At 50.7% G+C, this 26,099-nt stretch overlaps 1 protein-coding gene across 1 annotated transcript in view; it reads left to right on the top strand.

The window, feature by feature from the left end:
- Positions 1-18,246: 18,246 nt before the first annotated feature.
- LOC115320202 (calcium-activated chloride channel regulator 4A-like) overlaps positions 18,247-26,099 on the top strand; it is a 76,827-nt gene continuing 68,974 nt past the window's right edge. The window contains exon 1 of the mRNA XM_042286929.1: positions 18,247-18,402. Coding sequence (XP_042142863.1) covers positions 18,247-18,402 — 156 coding nt within the window. The remainder of the gene's footprint in view (positions 18,403-26,099) is intronic.

Here is a 26,099-nt window from a genome sequence, read left to right as displayed (position 1 = left end):
CAGTTGTTGCCCCGAGTCTGGACCAGAGTCATGGTAATAAACCCGGTTTGACCCCGAGGAACGAGTCGTCTGGTTGATCGCCTGCGGCGGACGGCGGAAGGCGAACGCCACATCTGGCGCCCAACGTGGACTCTGTCGTCCGTCGTCGGTGATCTCGACCAGACGGTTCGTCCTCCCTTTCTTCTACTTTGCGTTTCTTAATCTCTTTTCGGTCGTTGATTCGTCGCGGTTCGCGTTTTTCATTTTTCTATATCGCGTCGTGTTTTTCTTGTTTATTGTGACTTTTTGCGCGCTCGCCTATCTCCACGGTCTGCACGTCGCTGACGGTGCGGTTTTCTTGGCGTAGTTTGTTGGCGCGTTTTTTTTTTTCTTCCCTCGTGTTCGCGTGTGCTGTTTTTTTCCCTTGTCGCGCGTTTTTCTTTTTTCCATGCCTCCCAAGAAACAGTCCCAGCCCCCGTCCGACCACGGCGACTCCAGCGAAGAAGACGCGGAGCCCGGTCCGTCGTCGGCTGAGGTCCTGGCGCTCATGGCCCGAATGTCCGCCACCCTCCAGTTGGTGACGGAGCGCCTCGCAACCGGCACGGGAAGAGCCGGCGGCCATGTGCAGCAGCGTGGGCCCGAGCTTCACCCTCGGCTCACGGTCCCCGTGTACACGGGGTTCGACGACAGGAAGTCCGTCGCCGACTTCCTGGAAGAGCTGGACGTCTACGCCCGAGCGTCCGGCGCCTCGGAGAGCTACGTGCTCGAGCGCATCCTGCCCCTCGCCTTACAAGCGAGCGCGAGACGATGGTGGGTGTTGCAAACTCCCTTTCCGTCCCTAGAGGCGTTCCGCCGTAGCTTCCGAGAAGAGTTCCTGCCACCGGGGTACGACTCCCGAGTCCAGCGGGAGCTCGAACGACGTACCCAGCATCCAGAGGAAGGCCTCGTCGAATACATCCGGGCCATGCAGGAGCTGTTCAACCGAGCGGCGAAAGCTGCTCCCGAGTCGGAGAGGGTTGCACGCATCATCCGACAGAGCCACCCCCGTTACCACGTCTATCTTCAGGGGCGGCGGTTCGAGAGCGTGGAAGACCTCGTTCGTGCGGCGCGCGGCGTGCAAGACATGATCCTGGCCAGCGTGGACTACCGGCCGCCGCCCCCCGCCACAGAAGCCCTCGAACCATCGTGCGCGTGGTCGCCACCTGCACGCACCGCCCTGGAACGCACCCCTCCGACTCACCGCCCACCCGAAAGGGTCGGCGCCTACGCCTACTTGCCCCGCGCCCTGGACACCCTTGAGTGCACTCGGGATGGCGACGGGAGGCTCGGTGCTGCATCACCGGCTGGGGTCAGCGTGAGCTTAAATTCCCGACCGAGGGAAGCCCCAGGCGCCTGGGATTGGTCCCCCCAGGGCCCGCACTTGGGTGGAAGCCCGCCGCGGGTGCCGCGAAACCCCGAGAGGGGCCGGCTGCAGTTCCCGGACAGCGAAAGCTGGCTGCATGACCCTCGGCGAGATCTTCAGATGGCCGAAAGGCCCCAGCGCCAGCCGAGAGGCGGCTGGCAACGTGGGAATGACCCGGCGGAGCCGAGAGGCAGCCGGCGACGTGGGAGTGAACGGGGCAACGTGGGAACCCAGCGGCAGAATGACTCCTGCTACAACTGCGGACAGCGTGGCCACTTCCGCAGCCAGTGCCCACAACGGCGGCCCCGTGAGCAGCGAGAACTGCCTGACCAGGGAAACCGAGGCGGCCCGCGGCGCTGAACCCGGAGACCTCGCCGCCCAAGGCCGCCACCAGCCCCGGGAAATGTAAGTCGCCGGCAATACTTCCTTCTGTATGTCGAGTACGACCTACAAACCACAGCGTCGAGCCTAGGATAACGATTTCTCTGCTCGGAGTTCTTTTCGCCGCCCTGTTCGATACCGGCGCGGGAGTTTCGCTTATTGGCGACGTCGTTTTTGAACTCTGCAAATCAAGAAATGTTAAGCTCCGTTGTTCGAGCACGCTTTTGCAGTTAGCGTCAGGCGCGCAAACAAAAGCAGCAGGCGCAGTAAGGCTGAGGATTTCTTTCGACGGAAAAACGCGGCGTCAGCGTTTCCTTTATCTGCCAGGATTGGCCGTACCTGTTATCTTGGGCCGAGATTTCATTGCAGACGAAAAAATTTCGCTCGACTTTGCTGCCGGCGGGTATCGGCTGGACAACCAGCCACACGTGACCCCCTTCACCAGACGTGAAGACTGCGTCACCGGCGCAACCCTTCCGACCCACTACACAGCGCGGCCAGCTGCAGTTCTTCCTGATGGCATCCGAGACGCCCTCAACGCGTGCCCAGCAACCAGCTCGCAAAAGCAGCAGCTCGAGAGCATCCTGCAGCCGTTCGCAACGATGTTCACGGAAATCCCGGGCAAGACCGACGTGTTGCTACACCGCATCGAGACTGGTGACGCCCGACCACTGCGGTGCAACCCTAGGCCCCTCAGCGTCCACAAGCGAGCCCTACTAGACGCAGCACTACAGGAGATGCTGGATACCGGAGCAGTGCAAGAGTCCCAGAGTCCATGGGCCTCCCCCGTCGTCTTGGCTCCGAAGAAGGACGGCTCGGTACGACTTTGCGTGGATTATCGCCGCCTCAACGCAGTGACGGTGAGAGATTCGTACCCCTTTCCTTCCATTGACTCGGTTATGTACGCGATTGGCAACGCGAAAGTGTTCACCACTTTGGACTGCAGTCGAGGTTTTTTGCAAATTGAGATTGATCCAAAGGACGTGCCAAAGACTGCGTTCACTTGCCACAGAGGATTGTTTGAATTTACCCGCCTCCCCTTTGGCCTTTCCAATTCACCCGCTAGCTTCCAGCGCTTAATGGATATCGTTCTCGGCGACACAAAATATAAATTCGCCATGGCATACATGGATGACATCGTCATTTTTTCCCAGACTTTCGAGGAACACCTGAAGCATCTTGGGATCGTCCTCGAGCGCCTGCGCAACGCCGGCCTGACGATTCACCCTGACAAGGTGCAGCTCGCTTCACCACAAATTAACCTCCTTGGCTTTGTAGTGGACAATGGAGTTCTTCGCCCCAACGAGGACAAGCTGCGTGCAATAACAGAGTATCCGCAGCCACACGACGTCAAGAGTTTGCAGCGGTTTCTTGGATTGATTGGGTTTTATCGCCAGTTCATCCCTCGCTGCGCCGAGATCGCTAACCCCCTGACCTTGCTCTTGCGCAAAGGCGAGAAATGGCGGTGGGGGGAGGATCAGCGCGTCGCTTTCCTTCAGCTCTCGAAAGCGATCACCGACGTCGCCTCTTTGAAGTTGCCGGATCTCAACCGACAATTTGTCGTCCAAACAGATGCCAGCAACTTCGGCCTGGGCGCTGTCCTCCTTCAGGAACACGACAACGTTCTTCGCCCAGTCGCCTTCGCTAGCCGCACGCTGACAGCGGCCGAGCGAAACTACTCCGTGACGGAAAAGGAGTGTCTCGCCATCATCTTCGCACTCAAGAAGTTTAACATGTATCTCGATGGCGCTTCCTTTCAGATACAGACGGATCACCAAGCGGTCTCCTGGCTGAAGAATTTGCAGAATCCAGCCGGACGTCTTGCACGATGGGCTCTGACACTGCAAGCGTACGACTACACTATCGCCTACAGGAAAGGAGCAACTAATATTGTGGCAGACGCACTGTCACGGGCTCCTTTGCAGGTCCCTCCCACTGAGACGGAACCGAAGTTGGTGGGATTAACCGACATCGTGGCCCGCACTTCGGAGTCACGGTGGGGGACGTTGGTGAGCAGAGCAGACCTCCGCAAGGCCCAGCAGGAAGATGGACTTTGTCGACGCGTGTGCGAGGGGCTTGCGGCACGAAGAGCAAGCGGCACCGGAAGCGACGACGAGTCCGACTCGTACCTGCTGAGCGAGGACGGACTTCTTCTCCGCTACATCCCCCAGGCAGACGACGACAGCGATGGATCGCCTTTCCGGATTGTGATACCTTGGAAGCTGCGCAAATCATTCATCAGGTACTTCCATGATTCAGCATTAGCGGGTCACAGCAGCGGCAGTAAGACTTACGATAAGTTATGTCGTGTTGCGACTTGGCCAGGAATCAGGCAGGATGTACTGAAGTATGCTCGCAGTTGTCCAGTGTGTCAGAAGGCGAAACCTCGCGGAGGCCAACCACCAGGATTAATGCAGCCAGTCGTTAGCCAGTCGCCTTGGCAGATTGTTGCATGTGATGTCATGGGACCGTTTCCACGTAGTCCTCGCGGAAATCAGTACCTACTTGTTGTGACTGACCACTTCACCAAGTGGGTCGAACTGTTCCCCTTACGGAAGCTTCTTTCGCAGCGGATCTGGGACTGCCTTCTGTCCGTTTTCACGAGATTCGGCTTTCCTGCAGAGCTCATCACGGACGGTGCTTCGTATTTTCGAAGCAAGATTTTCGTCGACACATGCGCTGCGCTTGGAATACGGCACAAACTGACTTCGCCGTATCATCCGCAAGCCAACATCACGGAGAGGATCAACCGCAACCTCAAAATGATGTTGATTTCCCACACAGCCCGTCACAAAGACTGGGATGCCAAACTCGACGAGATGGCATTTGCAACGCGCACCACGGTCAACCGATCCACTGGTTTCACGCCTGCCCGTCTCAACTTTGGTAAGGAGCTAACCTTCCCAATGGAAAATTCATTTCTATACACAGATGTTGCGCAGAATGGACGCCCATACGCGCAGTTCGCCCAGGACGTCCATCACCGACTCTCGTCGGCCGTTCGTGAAGCACGAGAGAACCTCGACGTCGCTCGTCTTCAACAGGCCGCCCAGTACGACAAGGGCCGCCGCAGTGTCCACTTTCAGGTTGGAGACCTGGTACTTCGTCGGACACATCCCCTCAGCGATGCGTCGAAAGGCTTCGCAGCATCCCTCGCCAACCGTTGGGATGGACCCTTTCGCATAACGGAAACAATTTCCCCGCTGAGCTACCGCCTAGCACGACTGCATGGTACACAGCAGTACGGCCCAATTCACGTGTCTGAGCTCAAGCGTTACTGCGAGCCAGCAGTTTTTCCGCAGGTCCCGGACATCCCAGCTCCCAGCCAGCCCTTGGACCACGGAACTACGCCCAGGCGGTACAACCTACGCCCTCGGTGACTCATCACCTGTTCTATTCATATCCTTTTTTTGGCTGGCTGCGTCTCTTCGCGGAGAGGGGGGGAGAGGATCCATCTCCTTCCCGCGGGTCTGCCCTTTGTTTTCACAAAGGGATTGTTCTGTTCGCGAGTGTCTCCGAGCATGTTTGACGTATCACAACCAGACCCGTTAATTCGTCCTTTTTCTTCGTGTGCCCGTTCTCTATTTCCTCCGCAGGATCGTCACTGCCACCAAGAGCGTTCCCGCCACGCCTATCATTTCAGGCGATTGGCGGCACGCTTCCCGCCGCGCCGTGAGCGTGCCTCCGTCGCGACTTGGACTGTGCTGGTAGAGGACCGCCCGGTGGGCTGGGCCTCAGCGCTACGCTGGAGGGAGCAGCCCCGGCCCGAGCGTGGCGCGCCCCCGGAGTCCGTCCCCGAGCCTTTCCGGGGCAACACGCTGGAGGACCGGCACCCGCACGAGCCCGCGGCCGTATACAACGAGGCGGAGCGCCGCCTGCTGTGCCCCGTCTGCGGAGTGTCGGAGCTGCACCGCCCCACCCACCTGGCGGGCGCCTTGCACCAGGCCCGCGTCGCGGCGGACTGGGCTCGCCGAGCCGCGCCACCTCCTGCTGCACCTCCGGCAGCCCCCCGCCCGTTGGAGGTCGCGGAAGCCATCCGGATCCTCCGCCAAGTCCGCCCGGATCTGCTCCGCGACCCGGCCCACGAGGAGGCCATCTTAGACCTCGACCTCTAAAAGGGGGGGGAGGTGTGGGGCGCTCGGCCCGCCACACGGCGGCCAAACCGGCGACTAGCGGGGGGGCGGCACCCGGCGCCGACAGGGTAGAAAAGGGATGGCCCGTGTGGCCGAGAGCAGTTGTTGCCCCGAGTCTGGACCAGAGTCATGGTAATAAACCCGGTTTGACCCCGAGGAACGAGTCGTCTGGTTGATCGCCTGCGGCGGACGGCGGAAGGCGAACGCCACAAGTTTTGCCGACTCCGCCCACATTTTTCTAGGGAAATTACGTCACTTTTGTTTCCAACCAATCAGACGTGATGACGTCACTTCCGTGTACTAAAAAAAGGTACATGTACAATGTCGAACCTAGCTATCCTGGAATGGCTCAATCGTTTCATTTCATTCCTTTAATTCCTAAACGTAAAAATTGGCACTTGACAGCTACATTTTGTTGCCGGCATAAGCAGCATAAAGCTGACATTATCAAATGCAGAGACAATTGCAAAGAAAAAGCTGAATTCTTCAATAAAGCACTGATTTTTACTAAGCGGACCGCTGATGGCAGAAAGTGTTTATTTAAAATGTACTGCAAACATCGAGAAAGCCCCTTGATATGTCGATGCTTGTTTAAGACATCAGTCTCGTGACCACGTGGCTCGTAACAAACAGTAAAACTTAAGTACACTAATTTTTTTTTTTTGGCAAACGTTTTGGCCATTGTTTTCTAGGACATACACGTACGGCCAGCGTGTTTGTTTGATAAGAGTATAAAAATATCCAGTTCGTGCGTGGCGCAGAAATAAGCTATATTACTGTATTCTTTAAATACCTGCACAGCAACACGGCTAGTACCCTGCTGGAAGCGACTCCATGCACAGCGGCAAGAACACATCCTCTGACAAAATGCAACCTTTGCGGCGCAGCACGAGGGACCATATGGACCATGTCACGAAACCTGTTTTAAAACGCATAAGTTCACGCTTGCTTTACGAATCTCGATGTTTCTTATCATATTTAATTAAATTTTTTGGCTGGTTCGCCTTCCCTTTTCCACCCTTCGCATACTCATTCTCGTGTTTCCTCTTCAGATGGCGAATAAAGTTCGATGATATACGCCAACTGCACCGTGTATAGTTTCGTATCACAACTTTCAGCGTGCAGCTTGTTTATTTTCTTCGCCACTAATGTAGAAAAATGTCTTCTACGATGCCATGACTCGATTTGTATTTATCTTCTCTTCTCGTCCGAATTGTGATGTTCCTCTTCGCGCTGATGGAGTGGCGGGTTCAGGCAGCAGACGGTACCAACCGATTCATTCTTCTACCTCGGTGTCGGTTGTTCGCTTTGTGCCGACGGGTCTTGAAGTCAGCGTTGACAAAGCTCTTCACATCAAGATACAATTAACGGGGTAATACCGCACCGTTCGAATGGACATTCATCGTGTTTCCTCAACAACACCGTCCAACTGACTTCTCACCGCCTCAAATAGGGTCCAAGACAAGGAGCACGAATGCAGACCGGACAGCCTGAGACATGGGGAAGCTATCACCCAGCTCTCCTTCTCAGTTGCCCTCACAGCAACGGTCGCGCCTCGTCTGGCGCGGGACGATCTTTCTGCAGGTCTAGTCAGTTCGGTCACACCAAGAGCGGTGACGATAGTCTACTTCACCTTGCGATGGACCTCAACAGACAGCACAAGAGCCATCGAAAGTGCTTTCTGAGTGTCACGTGACCCTGCAGTCCCGCTCACGGTGCTGGATTGCCTAGGGTGACTCGTAGCGTCCGCAGCGCTCCATCGCAAGGTGAAACGAAGTATGCAGAGACTAAAGTCAAAGGAAATGAGAGGGAATCCGCTAGCTTGCTTGTAACCCCAACCCACTAAAATATATCACAGAAAACAAGCATCGGAACAAAAACCAAGTAATAGGCGGACTTACACTACAAATGCAGTATAAAAAAACAAGCCTCGGAGCAAAGCACCAGGGAAGTGAATCTCGCTTTGTTTTAATGCCGAAGCAAACCCACATTTTGCACTTCAAAGAAGTGCGCGCGAATGAACGTGGAAGGCAGCAGGGTTGGCTGCTTGCTGAACAACGCGCCTCGAACTATAAGAAAACAGTACCTGATCATCTTTCGACGGCGCCCGAGTCAACGAGTTTTTAGAGCTCCGCAAGTTAGGAGTCGCTTCCGCTCCTAGATCTCAGTCTGTGCGCACGCGTGCATTGTACAACCCGTTGCAACAACAACAAAAAAAAGCAGGACAACAAGGACGATGAGGAGTTGTGCATGGCGGTTTCTTTCTTTGCCGCTCCCTTTTCTTTTGCTTGGTGCTTGGTTTCTTGTTTCACTCTCGTGTAACGCCATCGAAGCCCGACGCCTGCGCGTCCGTGAAAGGCGCCACGCTAGCCCCTTTCCCCCTTTGCTCTTTGCTTTGACGCTTGTTTTTTCTATTGCATTTTTTTTTTGGCGTATGAGCCTGTTAGGGCTCCACGCGGGCTAGCAGTTTCCCGCTCATTTTATTTCTGAGCAACTGACTCGCTGACTGGCTCGGTTCAGCTGACCGTAAAGATAAAAAACAAAGAAAAAACAGGAAGAACCGTGCCCCATTCCATTTCTTTTCCATTCCGGGCAAAAGGCACCTAATTCCATTCCCATTCCATTCCCCTCAACGTTGCCGCCATTCCATTCCCATTCCATTCCGGGGTCGTAAAAATGCGGAATGATTCGGGAATCATTCCAACTCCGGAGTGGCGACTCCTCAACACTGAAGGACAGATGTGTCTCTAGGATCGTGTGTAATTGAAGGTCCGTCGGCATAAAGCGGCGGAGTCTTTTGACCTCTTTTGTAAAACAAGTGCTAACGCTGATATCTAAGTGCTTCAACCTCGGCGAGGCAAGCGAAAATTGACGCCTTCCATTTGGGGTCCCCCACTCCATCCCCCCCCCCCCCCCCCCCAACTCAGCAACATGTCGTTGGATTCTTTGGCTTCGCTTTTGTAGCAGGGGATCACAGAACTTTGGATCCTTGATCTAGCCAGAGGTCACCTCTGCAACCTCTCCTTCCGTTAACTCTTCAATCTGTGTCTGCCGTTGTGAGACTTGAGCACGCTCCACCGTGCTTTCTCCCCGTCGTTGAGTGTCCCGCCATCAAACCTGAAGTACCCTCGTTGTCACCTTCACAGTCAAGTTAATGTCTTCCTGTTGCCGATTCGTTCGCCCTTCTTGTTCATCCAACCCCCCGAGTGTTTCCTCTTCTTCACCGCCGCTCAGGAAACCCAGGACGACAGACAAATTCGTCGTCAGAGGCTCCACTGCGATATATTGGCATCATCGCACCAAGTGTTCCGTCGTCTCACCCGTCAGTCCACTAAGTGAGCAGGCCCTGTCTCGCCCTTCCGTGAATTTGGCTCTCCAGAGCCAAGATCGTATGGTTCCCATGCTGGCATCTGCTAAAAGCCCACTACCCCTAGAGTTGCCATGACATGACTCCGTTTCAATGGCCTTTTTTTCTGTGAAGTACAGTCCAAAGGAAGGTTTGGCCTCCATTCTGACTCTCCACCTGCTCGTCTCCGCCATCTGTTTGGTTTCCCGAAGCTTTGCGGAGTTGACTCTGCACGTGCTATTACCCTCAAGCCAGTTGGCCGGCAATTTGTAGCGCTGCCGTAGTATTTGTACGCGATGGATCCACTTGGTGGCTCTCTCCGTTTATACCATGTAGCGCAGCGTCCGGTGAGCCCAATTGTCCTCTGGCAGTTCTTGGAGACGGCATTCTTACCTCGCTTTGCATCTGGCGTCTCTCCCTTTAAATGTAGACCAGCCCAGGTACCCCTGGATTCCCTCGTAGGGCGCCCCTTTCGCGACCACCAGGGTCATCATTCCCACATATCTGTGCCGCCTCTCCAGGAACTGCCTTGTTGGTGACGATTGTATCTGCACACCTTTTGAAAAGTGAGACATGGGACGATGACCATCTTCGACAGGCCTCGGATCCCCTCATACCTGTTGAACGTCTGGACAGTTCTCTTTGCCATGATTCCCTTCCCCTGAGTTCGGCTGTCTTTTTGTCCCTCTTTATCTGCGAGTGTAGTTTGACCCCGCATAAATGTTCACCTCCAGGTATTTGACGGTGTCACACGAATCTAACGTTCTGCCTTGTAGGGTCCACAGTTCCACCAGCTGATAATTCTGCTGATTCCGATTTCCCCAACTGAGGACTGAACACTTGCTCTGGTTTAACTGCAGCTTGAAGCATATGCATACCTCTTCACGTATTTACAGGAGCTTTTGCAGGTCCTCTGGTGAGTCGGCAAGGAGTCATCGACATACATGAAGCCAGCACGTTTTTGTTGGCCATTCCCCCACAACCATGTATGACAAGTTGAAACCACTTCCCGCCTGCTCCAAAGCTTTTTTCCAATGGTGTAATGTATCGCATAAAAAGCAGGGGGATAGAGAGCACCCCTGTATCAGGTCTATGAACACATTGGCTTCATCTTGTGTCCCTACCATTCAACCTGTATAGCAATCCCAGAATACAGTGCTTGTAGGAGTTTCATATCTTTTCGTCCAAAGCAGCTCCCTCAGTCTTTTCCACAATATATCTTGATCCCCTATGTCATACGCCATTCACATATATAAAAAAATTGGGTTGTTTGTATGTTTTCACAGCCTAGAACTTAGTCTGCCTCAACGCGCGACTTGTCTTTCTGGTGTAGGTGAGCAATTTAGCCAGTGCAGTACAACCGCCAGCCTGTGGTCTTCAAAGTGCTCCACGTTGTAGTGATACATGACCGTAGGCCGGTACCATCCCATCCAGATCGAAACGGGCAGGGGTGTGGATCGAACCCGGGATCCCTGGGTTCTGCAGCGCGAGCTTTCTCTCCACGTGCTCCGAGCTCGTGTGCTCTAGACCACTCGGCCACCGATCCCCCCACCCCCCCCCTCCTCCGAAATATCTATAGTCAGTAACAGGTTAAGAAAAGTTTTCTGGCTGGGGAGGAGGAAGCAGACAGAATGCTGAAGAGAGGAGGTGATTTCCTCTTCTCCTCCTAGCATTCCGTCTGGTTCCGCCTCCCCTTCCCTCCTTTCCCTCGAAAACGTTTCTTAAAGGCCGACTTACGAAACCATTTTCCGCAGGGTAGGAAAGTGCTCCCCAACGACCTTCGCTCCCTCCCCTCCCGCACTCCTTCCTCCTCCTCCCCTGAAAAGGGTGGGTCCGGAAGCTAGTCTCCGTGGAAAGGAGAGGGGGTTTCCTCCTTTCTGGGTGGCAAGGAGGAAACCTCTTCTCCCGCGGAAAATGATTTTGTAGGTCGGCCTTTAACCTGTAACTGACTTTAGAAATACTGCAAAGCTGGGCTGCCATCTCGATGCATTATGTGACGACCGAAAAGGTTATCTTCTATAAATCTTCCCGTGCGGAAGGCGTTCTGTAGCTCCTCCAGCACCCCTTCTTTCTACGCCCATCGCTGTAGTCTTGCTCTTGTGATCAAGGTACAGATCATGTGCAGCACTAAGGTGATACATAGTGTGCAATACTTTCTAGGCTCTGTCCTCTCTCCTTTTCCCTTATATAGTAGTTTAACACGAGTGTCCTTTTAGCAGTCTGGAATCTTGGCCTTAGTGATGATCTCTGTGAGGCTCTCGGCCACCACCACTCGCATCTTCCTTCCCAAACCTCAAATGATGGACATGAGAATCCCGTCGGGCCCGCAGCTGTTATCGGATCTACTTTGTGCGCTGTTCTTGTCAGCTCACCTTCCGTCGACCTTTCGTAAAGGTCAACTGGATTTTACTTCCTGTTGGCCTTCACTGAAGGTCTCGAACTTTGTTCCCAAGACCTCAACTGGCCCAATGGCTGTACCGTGGCTACGTTATTCAAAAGTTACATACCTGAGTTTTAAAAAAATTCCGCAGGAAAGAGGAACCCGTTCCTTGTAACTGACGCCGTTCTCAAAATACTCAATGGCTCCGGCGGCCGCCATTTTTCCCTTCAAAAATTCTGAAACCGGCTTAAAACTTTTGATTGATATACAGCAAATTCTGAAAACTTGGCAGCTGAACCAGACCACTAGCGCTGCCTTTGGTGGAGACTGGGCGCTCAGCATTGTGTAAATTATTTTTGAGATAAAAACGAAAATACTAAACGAATTTCGGGGGCACCCTGTACATTTGTGCACTCACCAGATTAGCATCTTCGAGAGAAGCGGTGCCACATATTTCTTCATTCGGGCTTCCCCCTTTCCGTAACTGGTGATCATTAAGTCAGTGAAAGAAGTCATAGCTGAACGAAATTATTTTATGAAGGAACGATCGTTTGCAATACAGGATATAGTACTGCATATAAATATCGCGAAGTCCTGTGTTACTCTACAGTACAGTCACAGCGATAGCAGCAACAAGTCACGGAGAAGTCCTTGGACATGGGCGTGGCGTGGCGTTCACGCACCGTCGGGTGCGTGCACAAAAGCGCTCTGAACAAAATAATTGTCTGACCATTTTGTTCCAAACGATTTCGTTTCTTTTTTTTGTTATGTCTTTGAGCGCGTGAAAGCCTTTCTCCCAGCACGAACTCTTGGCATTGACAGTGCTACGACGACATTTTGTTATCGGCTCTTATTTTTCCACAGAGCGCGTGTAGTCCGCATCGAGTACAACAAAAAACACTGAGTATAAAGCAAGGTTCGGCGAAGGATATTGTACTGGGACGCCTCAGATTTATTGATCCCACCTCCCTTGTGCCGTTCATGAATGGGAAACGCAGAAGGGTCAATGGATGTCTTGCACCGGGTCTGCGAATATCCCGTCAAAACAGCGATGAAACTCTTTTTTTTTTGCGCTTTCACTTTAATGTTTTGCATACACAGACGTTTCTGGTTCAAAAGCCATTTTTTAAGACATGCTTGACAAGCCGCGCACTCTACCCTTTCCCCGGAACCTTGCAAGATGGGCTTGTACAATGTATTAACGCCGAGATGTTCACGGGAAAACTTCATATCGATCTAATATATGTGGAGTGGTAAAAGGCGAAGTTCCCTATTTTTGTAAAAAGTCCCGCTGTCATAGCACGGGAGGTACTCGCCCTTTTGGGTTTATCGGTGCTTGGGCGCTCAAGGACAGAATGCCTGCATGCGGTGTACACACTAAACATTATAACACCCATAATCGTGTAAAAAGGGTGTAAGTTAGAAAAAACACCCTTCTTACACTTCATTTACACGATATTTGAATATCGGTGGGTGTAAAAAGGGTGTGCTGATGTTTTTCATCCCTTTCACACCCTTTTTACGACCTCGCTTATTGCGATGGCGTCTGAAATTGTGTAAAAAGGGTGTATGGGCGAATTATACGCCCTGTATTAACACGGTGTGAAAGGGGCGTTATGGTGATGCCAGTCTAATACACCCATGATTTCATATCCGTTAATGCTTATTGCTTTGCTGAAACTGTTGCTGATTACGGCGGTATAAACATCCAGTATAATTAATCGCTACACGAAGTCGCGTATGGTTACGAAGTGATGGAGTATAGTTTTTGCAACTCCGATCGAACTCACCGTCCGACACGAGCCGAAAATTACGTGTCGCGTGTGCGTCAGTTTCATCAGTTCAACTTCGATTTAAAAACAAAACATCTCCACTCGCAAAAGATGAACGAAGACGTGTCAATATACAACCCAAACAGCACACAGCATTGCGCCGATATAGGATCAAATATGAAAAACTGCGCCGTTACCATTTTGGTCCAGCCAATATCTGTGAAAAAAAGGATGGGTCGCGGCGACGCCATCCTGACATACCGTAGGCGATGCCGTTTTTGGTTGAGCGTCAAGATTCCCGCATGAATGGCCTATGCCGGCGCGGTATGTCTATTTCTTAACCACCTAAAATCCGACGTTAAAAAATAAAATAAAAACAAGATGAAGCAAAACGGAATCTGCTTACTTTTAACCAGAGAAAGACCTCCTGCGCTGAACCACTGAACAAACTATGGGCCGTGGCGCCCTCATTTCGTGTATTACAAACTCACCTGACTGGGCCTCGCACTACTTATAGCACCTTCACTGAGATTTTATTTTTGTGTATAGTACTGACGAAACAATTCCGCAAGACAATCGAAAGTGCCGAATTTATGACACCCCGGCTAGAGTGCGCGATCCTTAGTTGACACCAAAATATCTAGCCTCCCGACGCTTTTTTTTTGTTTTTTTTTTCTTTTTTCGTACGGGTGAAATTGCATCTCTTGTTTCATGCGTTCGAATTTGTTTTGTGTTATTTATTTCGTGATTTTGTGGTCGGCATCAGAGCACGCACGCCACTGCGTGAAGCAAGTCCTGACGTGCCCATTTTGCGACCCTCCTTGGGCAACCCAGGTGGCTTATACAAAGCCGCAGAGGGAGATTAGCTGCTTTGTCCACCCCTCTTTGACCTCGTCTTCTGATAAGCCTCCACACCTTCTTTTGTGTCTTCGTGTGGCTGTGAGCGAGTGCGAAGGCCGCTTCTAGCAAATCAGAGGGGTGGTGCGTAACACGTGACCGTTCTCCGTAGGACAGGGACGCTTGGACTATAATATGTCAAGTGACTCGCTCCGACGCGCTGATGGGCTCACTGGGGCCGAAGTCTTTGCCGTATTCCAAATTACGGTGAGTGTAGGGGCCACGTAGGTCCAGTTTCTAAAAAGCTTCCGTCAGGCGTCAGTGTTCTTCTGTTTTTCGTGCGTTGCAGTCGCAGCCGTGGTTTTTCGTCTTGAACGGCCGGAATACGTTCATACTAATTTTTTGGTAATATTTGTGAATTTCGTCGGAGTCCATGGAATTATTGTGCTGTGTTTGTTGGACGCGTTTCGACAAAGGACTGCTCGTCGGCGCTCGTGAGACTTCCGCTGATTGTGATCGACCGCCTTCATCCTCGACATTGTGTTTGCGTAGTTTTGTGCTGCCCGAGTCGGATTGTGCATCTATCACGACAGAGAGCTGCTCATCGGCGACGGCGAGAGTTCCGTTGAATGTGAGCAACCGCCTTCATCCTGGACGTTGTGTTTGCGAATTTTTCTGTGGTGCCCGAACCGGATTATGCAACTATCACGGATTACATGAGATCGGTGTTTTATTTGTAAGTACTCTGCAAGCATGCTTCTGGTAGTAGTCCTGCTTCCGTCTCAATAGACCACTTTACTGTTTACAAGCATGAACTGCTGCTTACGCCTCAATCAACTCCCGGTCGTTCCGTCTCTGCCAGCCTGTCGAGTTTTGCCTACGTCAGCAGAGCTAGAAAGCATTAAAGTAAGTTTAGGCGAAGGAAAGCCTTATTTAAAGTTTGAGTGCATTTATTTTAAGCCTCTAAGAATTTTGTAGCTTTGTCACAAAAACTTAACACTAGGTCACAAATGCCAGCATTTGAGGTTTGACATTGGTTTCTCGCGAATTCGCGAAAGAAGAATTTGATGTCCATGCACGTTTTTTTCTGGATTCAAAAAATAAAGTGTTCCACATGTTTGAATTTGTTAGCAATCATTTCTCCGTAAATACGTTTTGATGAAGTGCTGTGTTACACATTTAGTATAACTTCTTGTAGCTGAATGAAGTGAGAGTTACTGCGCAGGCGAGCTGGTGAAGGATCATGGTGAAAAAAACCCAAGGCTAGGACAAAAAATCGGGACAACACAACACGTCTCAAGACATTTTGAGACAGTATTGTGTTTTCCCAATTTTTTTGTCACTAGTCTCGGGGTTTACCCACCATGCTCTTCTAGCTGCAGTACACGTTTTTGGTAGGGTGTACTGCTGCCATCACACCCTAATAAATAGGTGTAGAGCAGAATCACTCCTTTCTGTATAGGGTGTAAGTGATTACACCGGTTTTTGAGGGAGTGAGAAGTAACACCATTTTTCTAGGGCGTTTTTGTACACCAATAAGGGGGTGAGTTGTGACCCATGCCATTTACACCAATAAGGGCGTGAAAATGTTTATTGTGTAGGGTGGGAAGCCAGCCTGGTGTCATTTTGTAAGGACTTTTGCTATGTGACCTCACTAACAGAGGAAACAGATCAGCCTGGTTTGGAGTGCTAGGCCGACCTCTCCGCATGTATGAAAAGACGGATGCCGATACAATGAAGAGCTTCTTATTAGGGCAGGCCGGAGGCAGGGCCTTGGCGCGAAATGGGACACTGGCGCCCAAGTCTGCACTCGGCGGTTTTGCTTTTCTGTTCTACCTTCGTTTTGAATCAGCAAGCTCCAGCCCGAAGGCCGTTTTCCCAGACAGCGCAGTAGCGATGGTACCACGCAGGTCTCATCTGCCATGCACACACTGTAAAACATATTGTAAATAAATGTTGTTAATAAAAAGAAGAAAACGAGGCGTAGGTCAGTGGCAACGCCCCGCTTCACACTTAGCGGACCCAGGTTCGATTGCCGCTTGGGGCGGGAGATCTTCAAGGATTATTCAACATTGACGACGGACACCCTACGGCCCACAACGGCAACCATAATAACTACAACTGCGCTTTAAGAAAACGGGAGGAGAAGTGAAAACCAAAGCTATTTTTTTCCCTGTCGCCAGAGAAAGGGACCGAAGTTGCTCGGTTCCTCCATTTCATCAATTTACCTGCCGCGCTGTCTAGTGGCGAGTGAAACAGGGACGAAAACTCCTCCGTGTTCACGCCAGTAGCGGCCGTATGGTGGCAGTAGAACTCTATGAACTGCCCCAGTGTTTAGAACGCCAACCTTTCGTGATATTTTGACCCTTAAAAAGGGAGTAGAGAAGGCTTGCATTAGGGATCAAAAAGCCAGACCCCAACTTTGTCGAAATAAAAACGGAAGTTCAGGGGATAAGCAATTTAGCGTTCGCGGTTAACAATGCATCGGTAGAGGAGTAGTTCTACACATACACAAATTTGATAATGATTTCTCGGTTTGTAATTTTTGTCATAGCTAATATACGGGACGTTCGATTTTAAATCGAACAGATTTTTATAAAAAGAGGCTACGGCTGCTACATTAATTCCGTTCCTTCCCTGTGTGTTTTGGTGCTCAGCGTGCGTTAGATGGGAGAGTAGTCGTCGCACTAATTGAAATATTAACTAAGATCTTATTATTCTTACAGCCTTGATCATAAATCAGCGTCAATAATGCATTTTAACATAATTTTTCAAATAATAGTAAAATTTAAATAATGAATTTTAGTTACTTAATTTGCTGTGGCATTCCGAAACCTGCAGGATTGAGTGATGCAAAAAAATTCAATGTGAGCATTTAAAAAAAATATCTAGTAGAAGTAATACTTGGTCAGCCTCTACGTGTTTATGTGACGAATGACGCAGTCACCGGGCAATTCGAACTCGAAAAATACAGCCCCCACATGTAGCGAGCGTGTGAACGTGGTAAGCGTAGAGGAGGGTGCACGATTGGTTTGGCTTCTTTGTTGTTGTTATTTATGTGACATTTTGTGTATATCTGTGAGTGCATTGTATCGTATTCTCCAGATTTTTTGTGCATTTATAGCTTGAATGGCGAGGTAGCTACCAGCGATGCAGTTCGCTGTTAAACTTTTCTCGTAACCTGAAAAAAACACCGTTTTATTTTTCACAAAATTTCAGAACAGAAACCCGCTTTCTTTTACGAAATTTTTTCTTTTTTTAAGAAGAAACTGTTTTGTTTCACAAGCTTCCAGAACAGTAACGCGTCTTTTTTTATTTGCCAAAAAGAGTTATTTTTTAAAGAAAGCTTTTTTTTTTTTTTTTACTAAACTAGGCAACAGGAAATCACTAATTTTATAGAAAGGGGAGGTACCAAAAATATTGTGTTTTAACAAAAATTACGGAATCCGAGACAAACGGTGGTGCGTGAGCCAACATTAACGCGAATTCAGATATCTTCACCAGGCACCTAAAGTCTCCATAAAAAAAGGGCGTCTAATGCATGCAGTCATGACTGAACAATAAACAGGCGTAATATTGCGAATAATATTAGCTATAACACGGCAGCCACGGCCATTCCTTACCCCCAGGACAACATAGCAGGAGCACTAAAAAATACCGAGCCTTCCACACCTACCCTGTACAGTTGAATTGCTCTTCCAGGTTACGATAACGAAAGAGGCACGCAAAAAAAGCCTGTGAAGCAAAACATCAGCAAGTGCTGCGGTGGCGTCTATTTTGCGCCTAGCAGACTACGGAGAGAGAGTGTGATCGCCATCTGGAAGAGTAAATCCGCCGCACAGGGTATAGGGGGCTATGCACGGTGTGTCGGAGTGCGCCTGCTATGTGGCGATGGGGTACGGAACGGCCATGGCTGACATGTTCTAGCTAATAGTGTCCGCGATAGTACATACCAACTACTACTGTGCCACTTAAAGATTGCGTTTCTATGACTTTGGCTACGTTCCCTGAAGGTGATGATGAACCCGATGCTCCTCACTTCCCTGGTGTTCGCCTCACTGGGATGCGTGGATACAGCCACCGTCAACGAGCAGGACGGGGGATACGAGCACGTGCTGGTTGCCATCGGGAAGGACGTCGCGTACCACGGAGACATCCTCGTAAACCTAAAGGTATCCGCCAGTGTTTCTTCTAACCTAGTATAAAAGAACATCAGTTAAAAACGCCGTTCTTCTTCGGTGTTACTGGTATTTATTTATTTTTGTCTACACGGTTCATTGCCGGCTGTGCACCGTGGAAACCTCTGCTTTGAATAAGTGTACCACGAAAGAAAATGAACTTTGGTCAACATTGATGCACGCCGTTGACCCACAAATGTTCAAAGAACCCCGCCCCTCTCCTCTCCGGAGGACGACGACGAAGCGCTCGTTCTAACGGACGTGTTTTTCCTAGCTCCGCCGACATATATTTATAACTCCGAGTTTAAAAGGCACTCGCGCCCGGAAAGGGCCCCATGGATCAAGGGCAACCCTCCGCCACCCTCCGACCGTCGATTTTGGATCCAGGAGGGACCAGTTTGGTGAATATGGAACCCGATACTATGGACACCTCGCTAAACCTAACGTCTGGAATGCGAGACACGGAAACTCAGGCTGCCGCTACAGGGACAACCGCGACCACGGCGGGCCCATCGACGGAAGGCCTTCAAATCGTACTGGACCTGAACACCCTCGGCAAATTGAACGAATTTAGAGTTGCGAGGGAAGATATCGGAAGGCTTTTTGTAAGCTTCTTGACCTACCTCGCTACCGCACAGCAAGGAAAAGGCGCGCAACCAGCCGCAGCAGAAAAGGTGAGCTCTAGCCTTGGACAAGAATATCCCACGATAGCTCAAGCAGCACAATTGACAAAGACCCCGCTAAAGAGCCAGAATGCTAAACCTAACGGGACAGAAGCCACCCCTTTGGCGGAAAATATCGAGGACAACTCCTGGACACTAGTCCAGAACAGGCGCCGCCGTAAACGCTCGCTGACATCAATCGAAGAACCCGAGAAGAAAGCCGCTGCTATGTCCATCGATGAGAGGCAAGGCAGTAAAACTACCAGGGCCATTGTCCTGAAGCCGGTATGTAAGGAGGCAGTAAATGGCTTCAGAGCCAGGGACATCAGGCAGGCCGCGGAAACGGCAGGAATCGAAAGCCAAGAGGATTTCAAAATCCAGTATCAGACTAAGACCAACACCATTACGCTCACTACGCAAGACGAAGGTACGGCAGAAAAGCTGCTACGGCTTAAGGCAATAGAGAAGAACGGCAAGCAGTACACAGTTTGCCCCTACAGAGCAATGGAGAAGAACCAGATCCGCGGTGTCATATACCCGCCGGGAGACAACAGCGAAGAGACACCAGAGACGCTGCTCGCAGACATGAAATGCGACAAAGCAAGGATTATCGCTGCCCGACTTATGGGTAAAGGCACAAATGCGGTGTTAGTTACCTTCGAAGGTAACAAACTGCCCAAGAGGGTCGTCTTTTGCCAAGCAATCTTGAGCGTGAAAGAATACCGCCCGCGCCCGATCGTGTGCTTTAGCTGCCACGAGCTCGGGCATAAGGCGGATGTCTTCCCTCGCAAGGAACGAAGGTGCGGTCAGTGCGGGAACGTGCACGACGAAGGAATGGACGAGTGCGACCGAGAACCAAAATGTCGTAACTGCGACGGCCCACATCCGGCCACCAGTAACGACTGTCCAAAAAGAAGAATTCCTGACAAAATGAAGATGACACCCAAACCTCCGGCGCAAAATAAAGAGAGTTACGCTGCAGCTGCCAAGTCCATCACGGAGCGACCCAAGGCATCGGGGAAAAACGATGAAGACGAGCTTCCCACATGGATACCGGACTGGGCGAAATCTACCCAACGACAACAGCCAAGCCAGCAGGCGTCAGACTTTGACGCCGAGAAAGAGATGAATAAACTCAAGAACGACGTACACATCGGCTTCAAGATGATCTTCGAGGCCATCGGAGAGATCAAGAAGGAGCTGGCGTTGCTGCGACATGGGAAGTAACTCCCATAGCAGTACAGGACAGGCCACCACGGAACAGACCCGCATTGTCCAATGGAATTGCTGCACATTTTCGACCAAAAGTGCAGAGCTGAGGTTGAGATTCGAGAGACAGCCGCCCCCGGATGTACTCCTTCTTCAAGAAACACGAACCCCGAACCTAACGCTCCCCTGCTATAGTTTCTACACGAACCCTACCATTGTAATTACCCCAAGGCCGAGCGAAAGGAACCCAGAGACGAAGAAAGGCTGGGCAGCAGTAGCAGTCCTGCGGCACATACCACATACTCAGCTCGATACGGCGTCACTTTGCAATGGCAACAGAGAAGTGGTAGCCGTAAGGCTCAGTCACAAACGGAAGAGGATGACTTTAGCCTCCGTCTATATAAGACCAGGAACGGCAACGGAAGATGACAAGGAAGTAACGGCATGGATAGGCGAACTTGTCGGTCTAGCCGAAGGGGATCCGATTGTCATAACCGGGGACTTCAACGCTCGACACAAAGATTGGGGGTACTCCAACAGCACGAGGAAAGGCCGGCAAATTAAACACGCAATGAAAACTGCGGGCCTTACACTTCGCAACGAGCCGGGAACCAAGACAAGGATTGGAATGCACTGTAGGCAAAAGGACTCCACCCCGGACCTCTCCTGGGCCACTGCAAGCCTAGTGCTCGACTGGTCAACGTGGAGAGACAACCTTGACGGTGACCACTTTCCGGTAGAAATGAAGATTCATCACGGACAACGCAACTGTGGCAAAGAACAAAGACCAGTAGTCAAATGGGATCGTTTTAGGGAACTGCTTGAGACAGAGGACAGCCGAGACATCGAGGAGTGCATTCGGACGGCTCTGAGCGAAGCGAAGACGAAAGTTCTAGTAAAGCCTGGAGCCCCAACACCGGACAATCACCTAGTAAACCTCTGGGCCAGCCGTCTACAAGCACTGCAGCGGTACCGAAAGAACAGGACGCTGCATCTAAAAATCAAGCTCAAACGAGCAGCAGCGAAAGCGAGGCAGTACTCTAAACAGCTCGGTCGCGAGAGGTGGAGGACCCATTGCGGGTCCTTTAACGCACGAAACGGGTTGGGAAGAGCTTGGAGAACTTACAAGGGACTGAACGGAGCAAAGCGCAAGACAAGAAACGCTGCGCAGAACCTGGCCCTCAAGCTCAATATCAGCGAGGCAGAGATGGCGATCAGGGCTGGAGAATTGTTCTTTCCCCAAGAAGATAGCGCAAACCAGAAACCGGTTGCAATGAACACCCGCACGCCAGAAGAGGAAGGAATGGAAGACCCACTAAATATGGGAGAACTAATCGAGGCAATCTACACGGCGAAGACCGGTAGTGCTCCTGGCCCGGACGGGGTAACGTACCAAGCTCTCAGAAACCTACCGGAAGAATCGAAGCAGAAACTTCTCGACAAATGCAACACAGTATGGGAAGAGGGTATGCTTCCGAGAGCCTGGAAACTCTCGTGGGTCACGCCAATACCCAAGCCCGGCAAACTGCTTGATCGCATTGAAAATATGAGACCTGTATCTCTAACATCTAATATCTGCAAGACGATGGAGAAAATCGTGCTCAGAAGGATACAATGGTATTTGGAAAAACACGAACACCTGGATCCCCGGCAAACGGGCTTTCGCGAAGCGATGGGGACACAAGATAGCCTCAGGTTAATCTATGAGGAGGTGCTGGCTGAAAAAGACAAACAAGACCCACGGCTCGTGGTCGCCCTGGACATACGCAAGGCGTTTGATTCAGTGCCGCACTGGGCGGTCGTCCGGGAGGCAAAAGCATGCGGCACCCGTGGAAGAACTTTGAACTTTATACGAGACTTTCTGCGCGACAGGAGGTTCCAGGTGAAGATCGGAGAGACCATGGGCCCAGAAACGCCGAGTAAAAGAGGAGTGCCCCAGGGGGCAGTTCTATCGCCGACGCTTTTCAATATGGTAATGGCGGGTCTCCCAGCTCGGCTTCGAGTCATCGAAGGGCTGGGATTCACCATCTATGCGGATGATGTGACGCTCTGGACCCGAGGGGGATCCCTGGGGGAACAAGAGAGCACGATGCAGCGGGGCATAGATGAAGTAGCCACCTACCTGGCAGAGGTGGGAATGGAAGCGTCACCAGAGAAAACGCAATATATGATGGTCGCTCGCCCTAGGGACCACAGGAAAGGAATAGCAGGCTCAGTACGGCTAGAACTCAATGGACAAGAAGTCGGCAAAACGCCACATATCAGAATCCTTGGAGTCACCTTCGAGCAGACGGCAAGAAGCACAAGATGGATCCCGGAGATGGAAAAGGCGTGGGCTCAGGGTCTCAAGCTCATAAAGAAAACAACAAGCAAGTCCTGGGGAGCAGATGAAAAGGCTCTGCGTATCCTCACAGAGGACCTTCTCACGTCACGAGCACTGTACAGTTGCAACTGGCTGAATCTCAACCAGACGCAGTGGAAGAAACTCGAGAGACTTAACAACCAATCCAGGCGAGTAGTCATGGGCCTTCCCCAATACACGCCACTCGAAATGCTAGAAAGGGAAGCACAAATGAACAACATAAAAGACAGGGCCGAAACCCAAGCAATCGCTCAGTTTCAAAGGCTAGAGCGCACTAAACATGGACGTAGATTCCTGCAAGACCTGGGATACGAGACAAGCAACCAGCCGCCATTGGAAGAGGCACTACCTCCGTGGCAGGACGAGATGATAACGGATCATCGGCCTCTTCCTCAAGTTCTCAACCAAGGGAAGAGGGCTCGAGCCGCTAAGATGCACGCGACTTGGTGCGAAACACATGCGCCAAACGAAGAAGTACGGTACACCGACGCCGCAAAGAACGGTGACAAAGTGACATCTGCATGGCACGACGCAAGGAGAGGCAGGACACAAACCGAATCACTACCGTCGGGCACGACGGTGAGGGAGGCCGAATTGAGGGCGATATTGGCGGCGGCCCAGGACATCGCAGGAAAGAGCGCGACGGCACCTCATGCCAGAATTTTTACAGATTCGCAAGCAGCGATTAACGCTACACGCAGCAGCAGACCAAAGGGCCGAACAATAAAAAAGATTAAGAAAGTGTCGACGGAGCTTCGCATACGTGGCACCGACCTGCACATCACATGGCTTCCCGGGCACAGCAAAATCCCCGGGAATGAGAGGGCACACAGGGCCGCAGCGGAAGAAATATTTCACGGCTCCGCGACTGGCCCGACCTCTCATTCTGAAACGAATGACACGGTAGACCCTGAGGAACAGGCTGAACTTGCCAGGCAGGCGAGGAAGGCCTACCTCAGAGGGTTGCTGCCGTCACAAGAAGACAACATACCAACGAGCTATACCAGATGGGAAGCTGTCCGAGTCCGACGGATCAGGACCGGAACAGCATTCACACCGGCCAAACAAGCGAGCTTCGGGCTCGTCGACATTGAGGGCTCCAGATGCAAGGCCTGCGCCGGGAACAATACAGCCACATTACGCCACCTCCTCTGGGACTGTGCAGGCCTGGAACGGCTGAGAAAGAAAGCGATCCAATCTCTTCGGGAAGAGGACAGACCGGCGACGCTCGAGGAGTGGTCCCGACCCCAGGGAACACCGCAGCACAGAAAACCAATCCTCGATTCCCTGATGAGCTACATCAGGGAGACGGGGACCCATCATCACATTTAATTTTTTTTTCACATCATTCATTCCCTTTTTCCCCTAAAGCCCCATGCCCCCCCTTCCTGTCTCAGGCCACCCCACCAAGACAGCCGAACCACTCATTTCATCAATAAACATAATTCAACAACAACAACAACCTCTCCTCTCCTCTTTTCGTATGATATTGATACTAAATTTAACAAAATGCTATTAAATCTGAAAAAGATTATCTTATTTCTATTTCTAATTCCTTGCCGATTGTGTGCCTAAGTATCGTTTTTCATTATTTTGGTACCTGAATTGGGAATTTCACCTCAACACCGTGTGAATTCGTAATACTGTACGCAAACACTGAACACAGGACAACTTATATTCCAATATAAGTTCAACTTTGATCCCTGCAGGAATGTGAAGCAGCTTTGTGTTGTTCCCTGTCGGCACTTTAATATCAGATGTAAAGGTTTTTAGGTCAATCAATACGCATGCTGTTCAAAACCAATTTTCGTCCGCTAATCGCCCCTGATACGCCAAAACAAGTTTTTTTTCATGCTAGGCGTTGAAATGACGTAGGAGATTACAAAAAAAAATGTTTCACTATAGAGTTGCGTAGTTTTTTTTATGAAAAATAGAAATACGAGACCTAATTTAAAGTTCTCGCCAGTGCACTGTGACGTAGGAGTGTACAGCAAGTTGTTGAAGCGGTCAGAAGGGAGGAGGCATCGACCTACGTCACTAAAAGTGGGTTTGCCGGAAGTCACTTGAGTCTCACTCCTCGTGCTCTCCGCCACCGCACCTCAGACTTTTTTTTTTATTTTTTTTTATTCTGCACTCCGTACAAGCGATCGTAGAGAACGAAGTTTCAGTTCCACGAGCTCTTCATCGCTGCACCGTTGGTTAGTTTGCGTGGTGTAAAAGTTGAGGAAGAAGAGTCAGTGGAGCGACGTGATGGAGGTCAATGATGAAAGCGTTGCGAGTACGAGCCAGTGTACGAGTGCATGCCATCAGTCCGATGATACAGAGCTATACTGGGCACAAAAAAAGGCTATCAAGTTTTGAAAAACAAATGTTAGAACTCTCGAAGAAATTAGGATTGCTAGCATACGACACGCCCGATCGCATTGCTGAAGGTTCAGACCCCAAGCTGCAGTTGAGGTCTCACCTCGAGACCTGTCAGTTTTAGTAAACTTCGCCTAGGGTTGTAATCTTCATCACTAAACTGCATCGAACCATCGCCTACCCACGGATTCTAATAGCTGTCCTGCGGGAACCGCAGTTAGCCACCGGTCCATCTCTTGTATGTCTCTCGGAAATGCATGGAGTGTTATCTCTTCTTCAGTTGCTGAAATACCGGGACAGTCCCTCACACAACACCTTCTAGGCATCGTAGTTGATCACGTCAATTCACTGACTCCTCGTCTCATATCCTTGCAGCAGCATTAAGCGATGAAAAGCAAATAAAATAAACCTTGTCTGCTTGGATCGCTCGTGGACATGCGGAAAATAACAAAAATATTAAAAAAATAATACACGCGCTCGCGGTAAGCACGAGGAGGGATACAACTCACGTGACTTCCCGCGATGCCTCCCTTCCGACCGCCCCGACACCTTGCGGTACAATGTTGCGTCACAGTGCACTGGCGGGAACTTTGAATTGGGCCTCGTATTTCTAATTTTATAAAAAAAAAAAAAAACTAGGCACCTTTATAGTGAAACCATATTTTTTGTAATGTCCTGACAAGCCATTTCAACGCCTAGCATTTTTTTTTTCTTGGAGGGGGGGGGGGGGGGCGTGTTAGAGGCTTTATAAGGAAAGGAAAGAAACTACAAAATGTGCGAGATGCCTGTTTCTGAACTTTAGGTTATGCTCCCCAGCGGACAATAAGTACAAGAATAATAATATCTGTCGATTTCCCGAATAAATCAAATAATATATGAGCCTTTTTTGTTCCTGTAATTAAGCTACGAATTTATTATATTGCAACCTCAAGTTAGCCACAATCTAAGATAGTTTTTTTTTTTAATTTCGTGACGTGATTTTAGGGAATGCTTTATTAAATCATGGTACTCATATGTACAATAGACGTTTTCGGAAATATGTGGTGCCGCGGCCCACCGACTACTTGAAACACTGTGACATTCCGATGTACAGCACG

The sequence above is a fragment of the Ixodes scapularis genome, unplaced genomic scaffold, assembly GCF_016920785.2.
Source record: "Ixodes scapularis isolate PalLabHiFi unplaced genomic scaffold, ASM1692078v2 PGA_scaffold8__174_contigs__length_109621045, whole genome shotgun sequence".
NCBI lineage: Eukaryota > Metazoa > Arthropoda > Arachnida > Ixodida > Ixodidae > Ixodes > Ixodes scapularis.
This window is presented reverse-complemented; position numbering and strand designations above follow the sequence as displayed.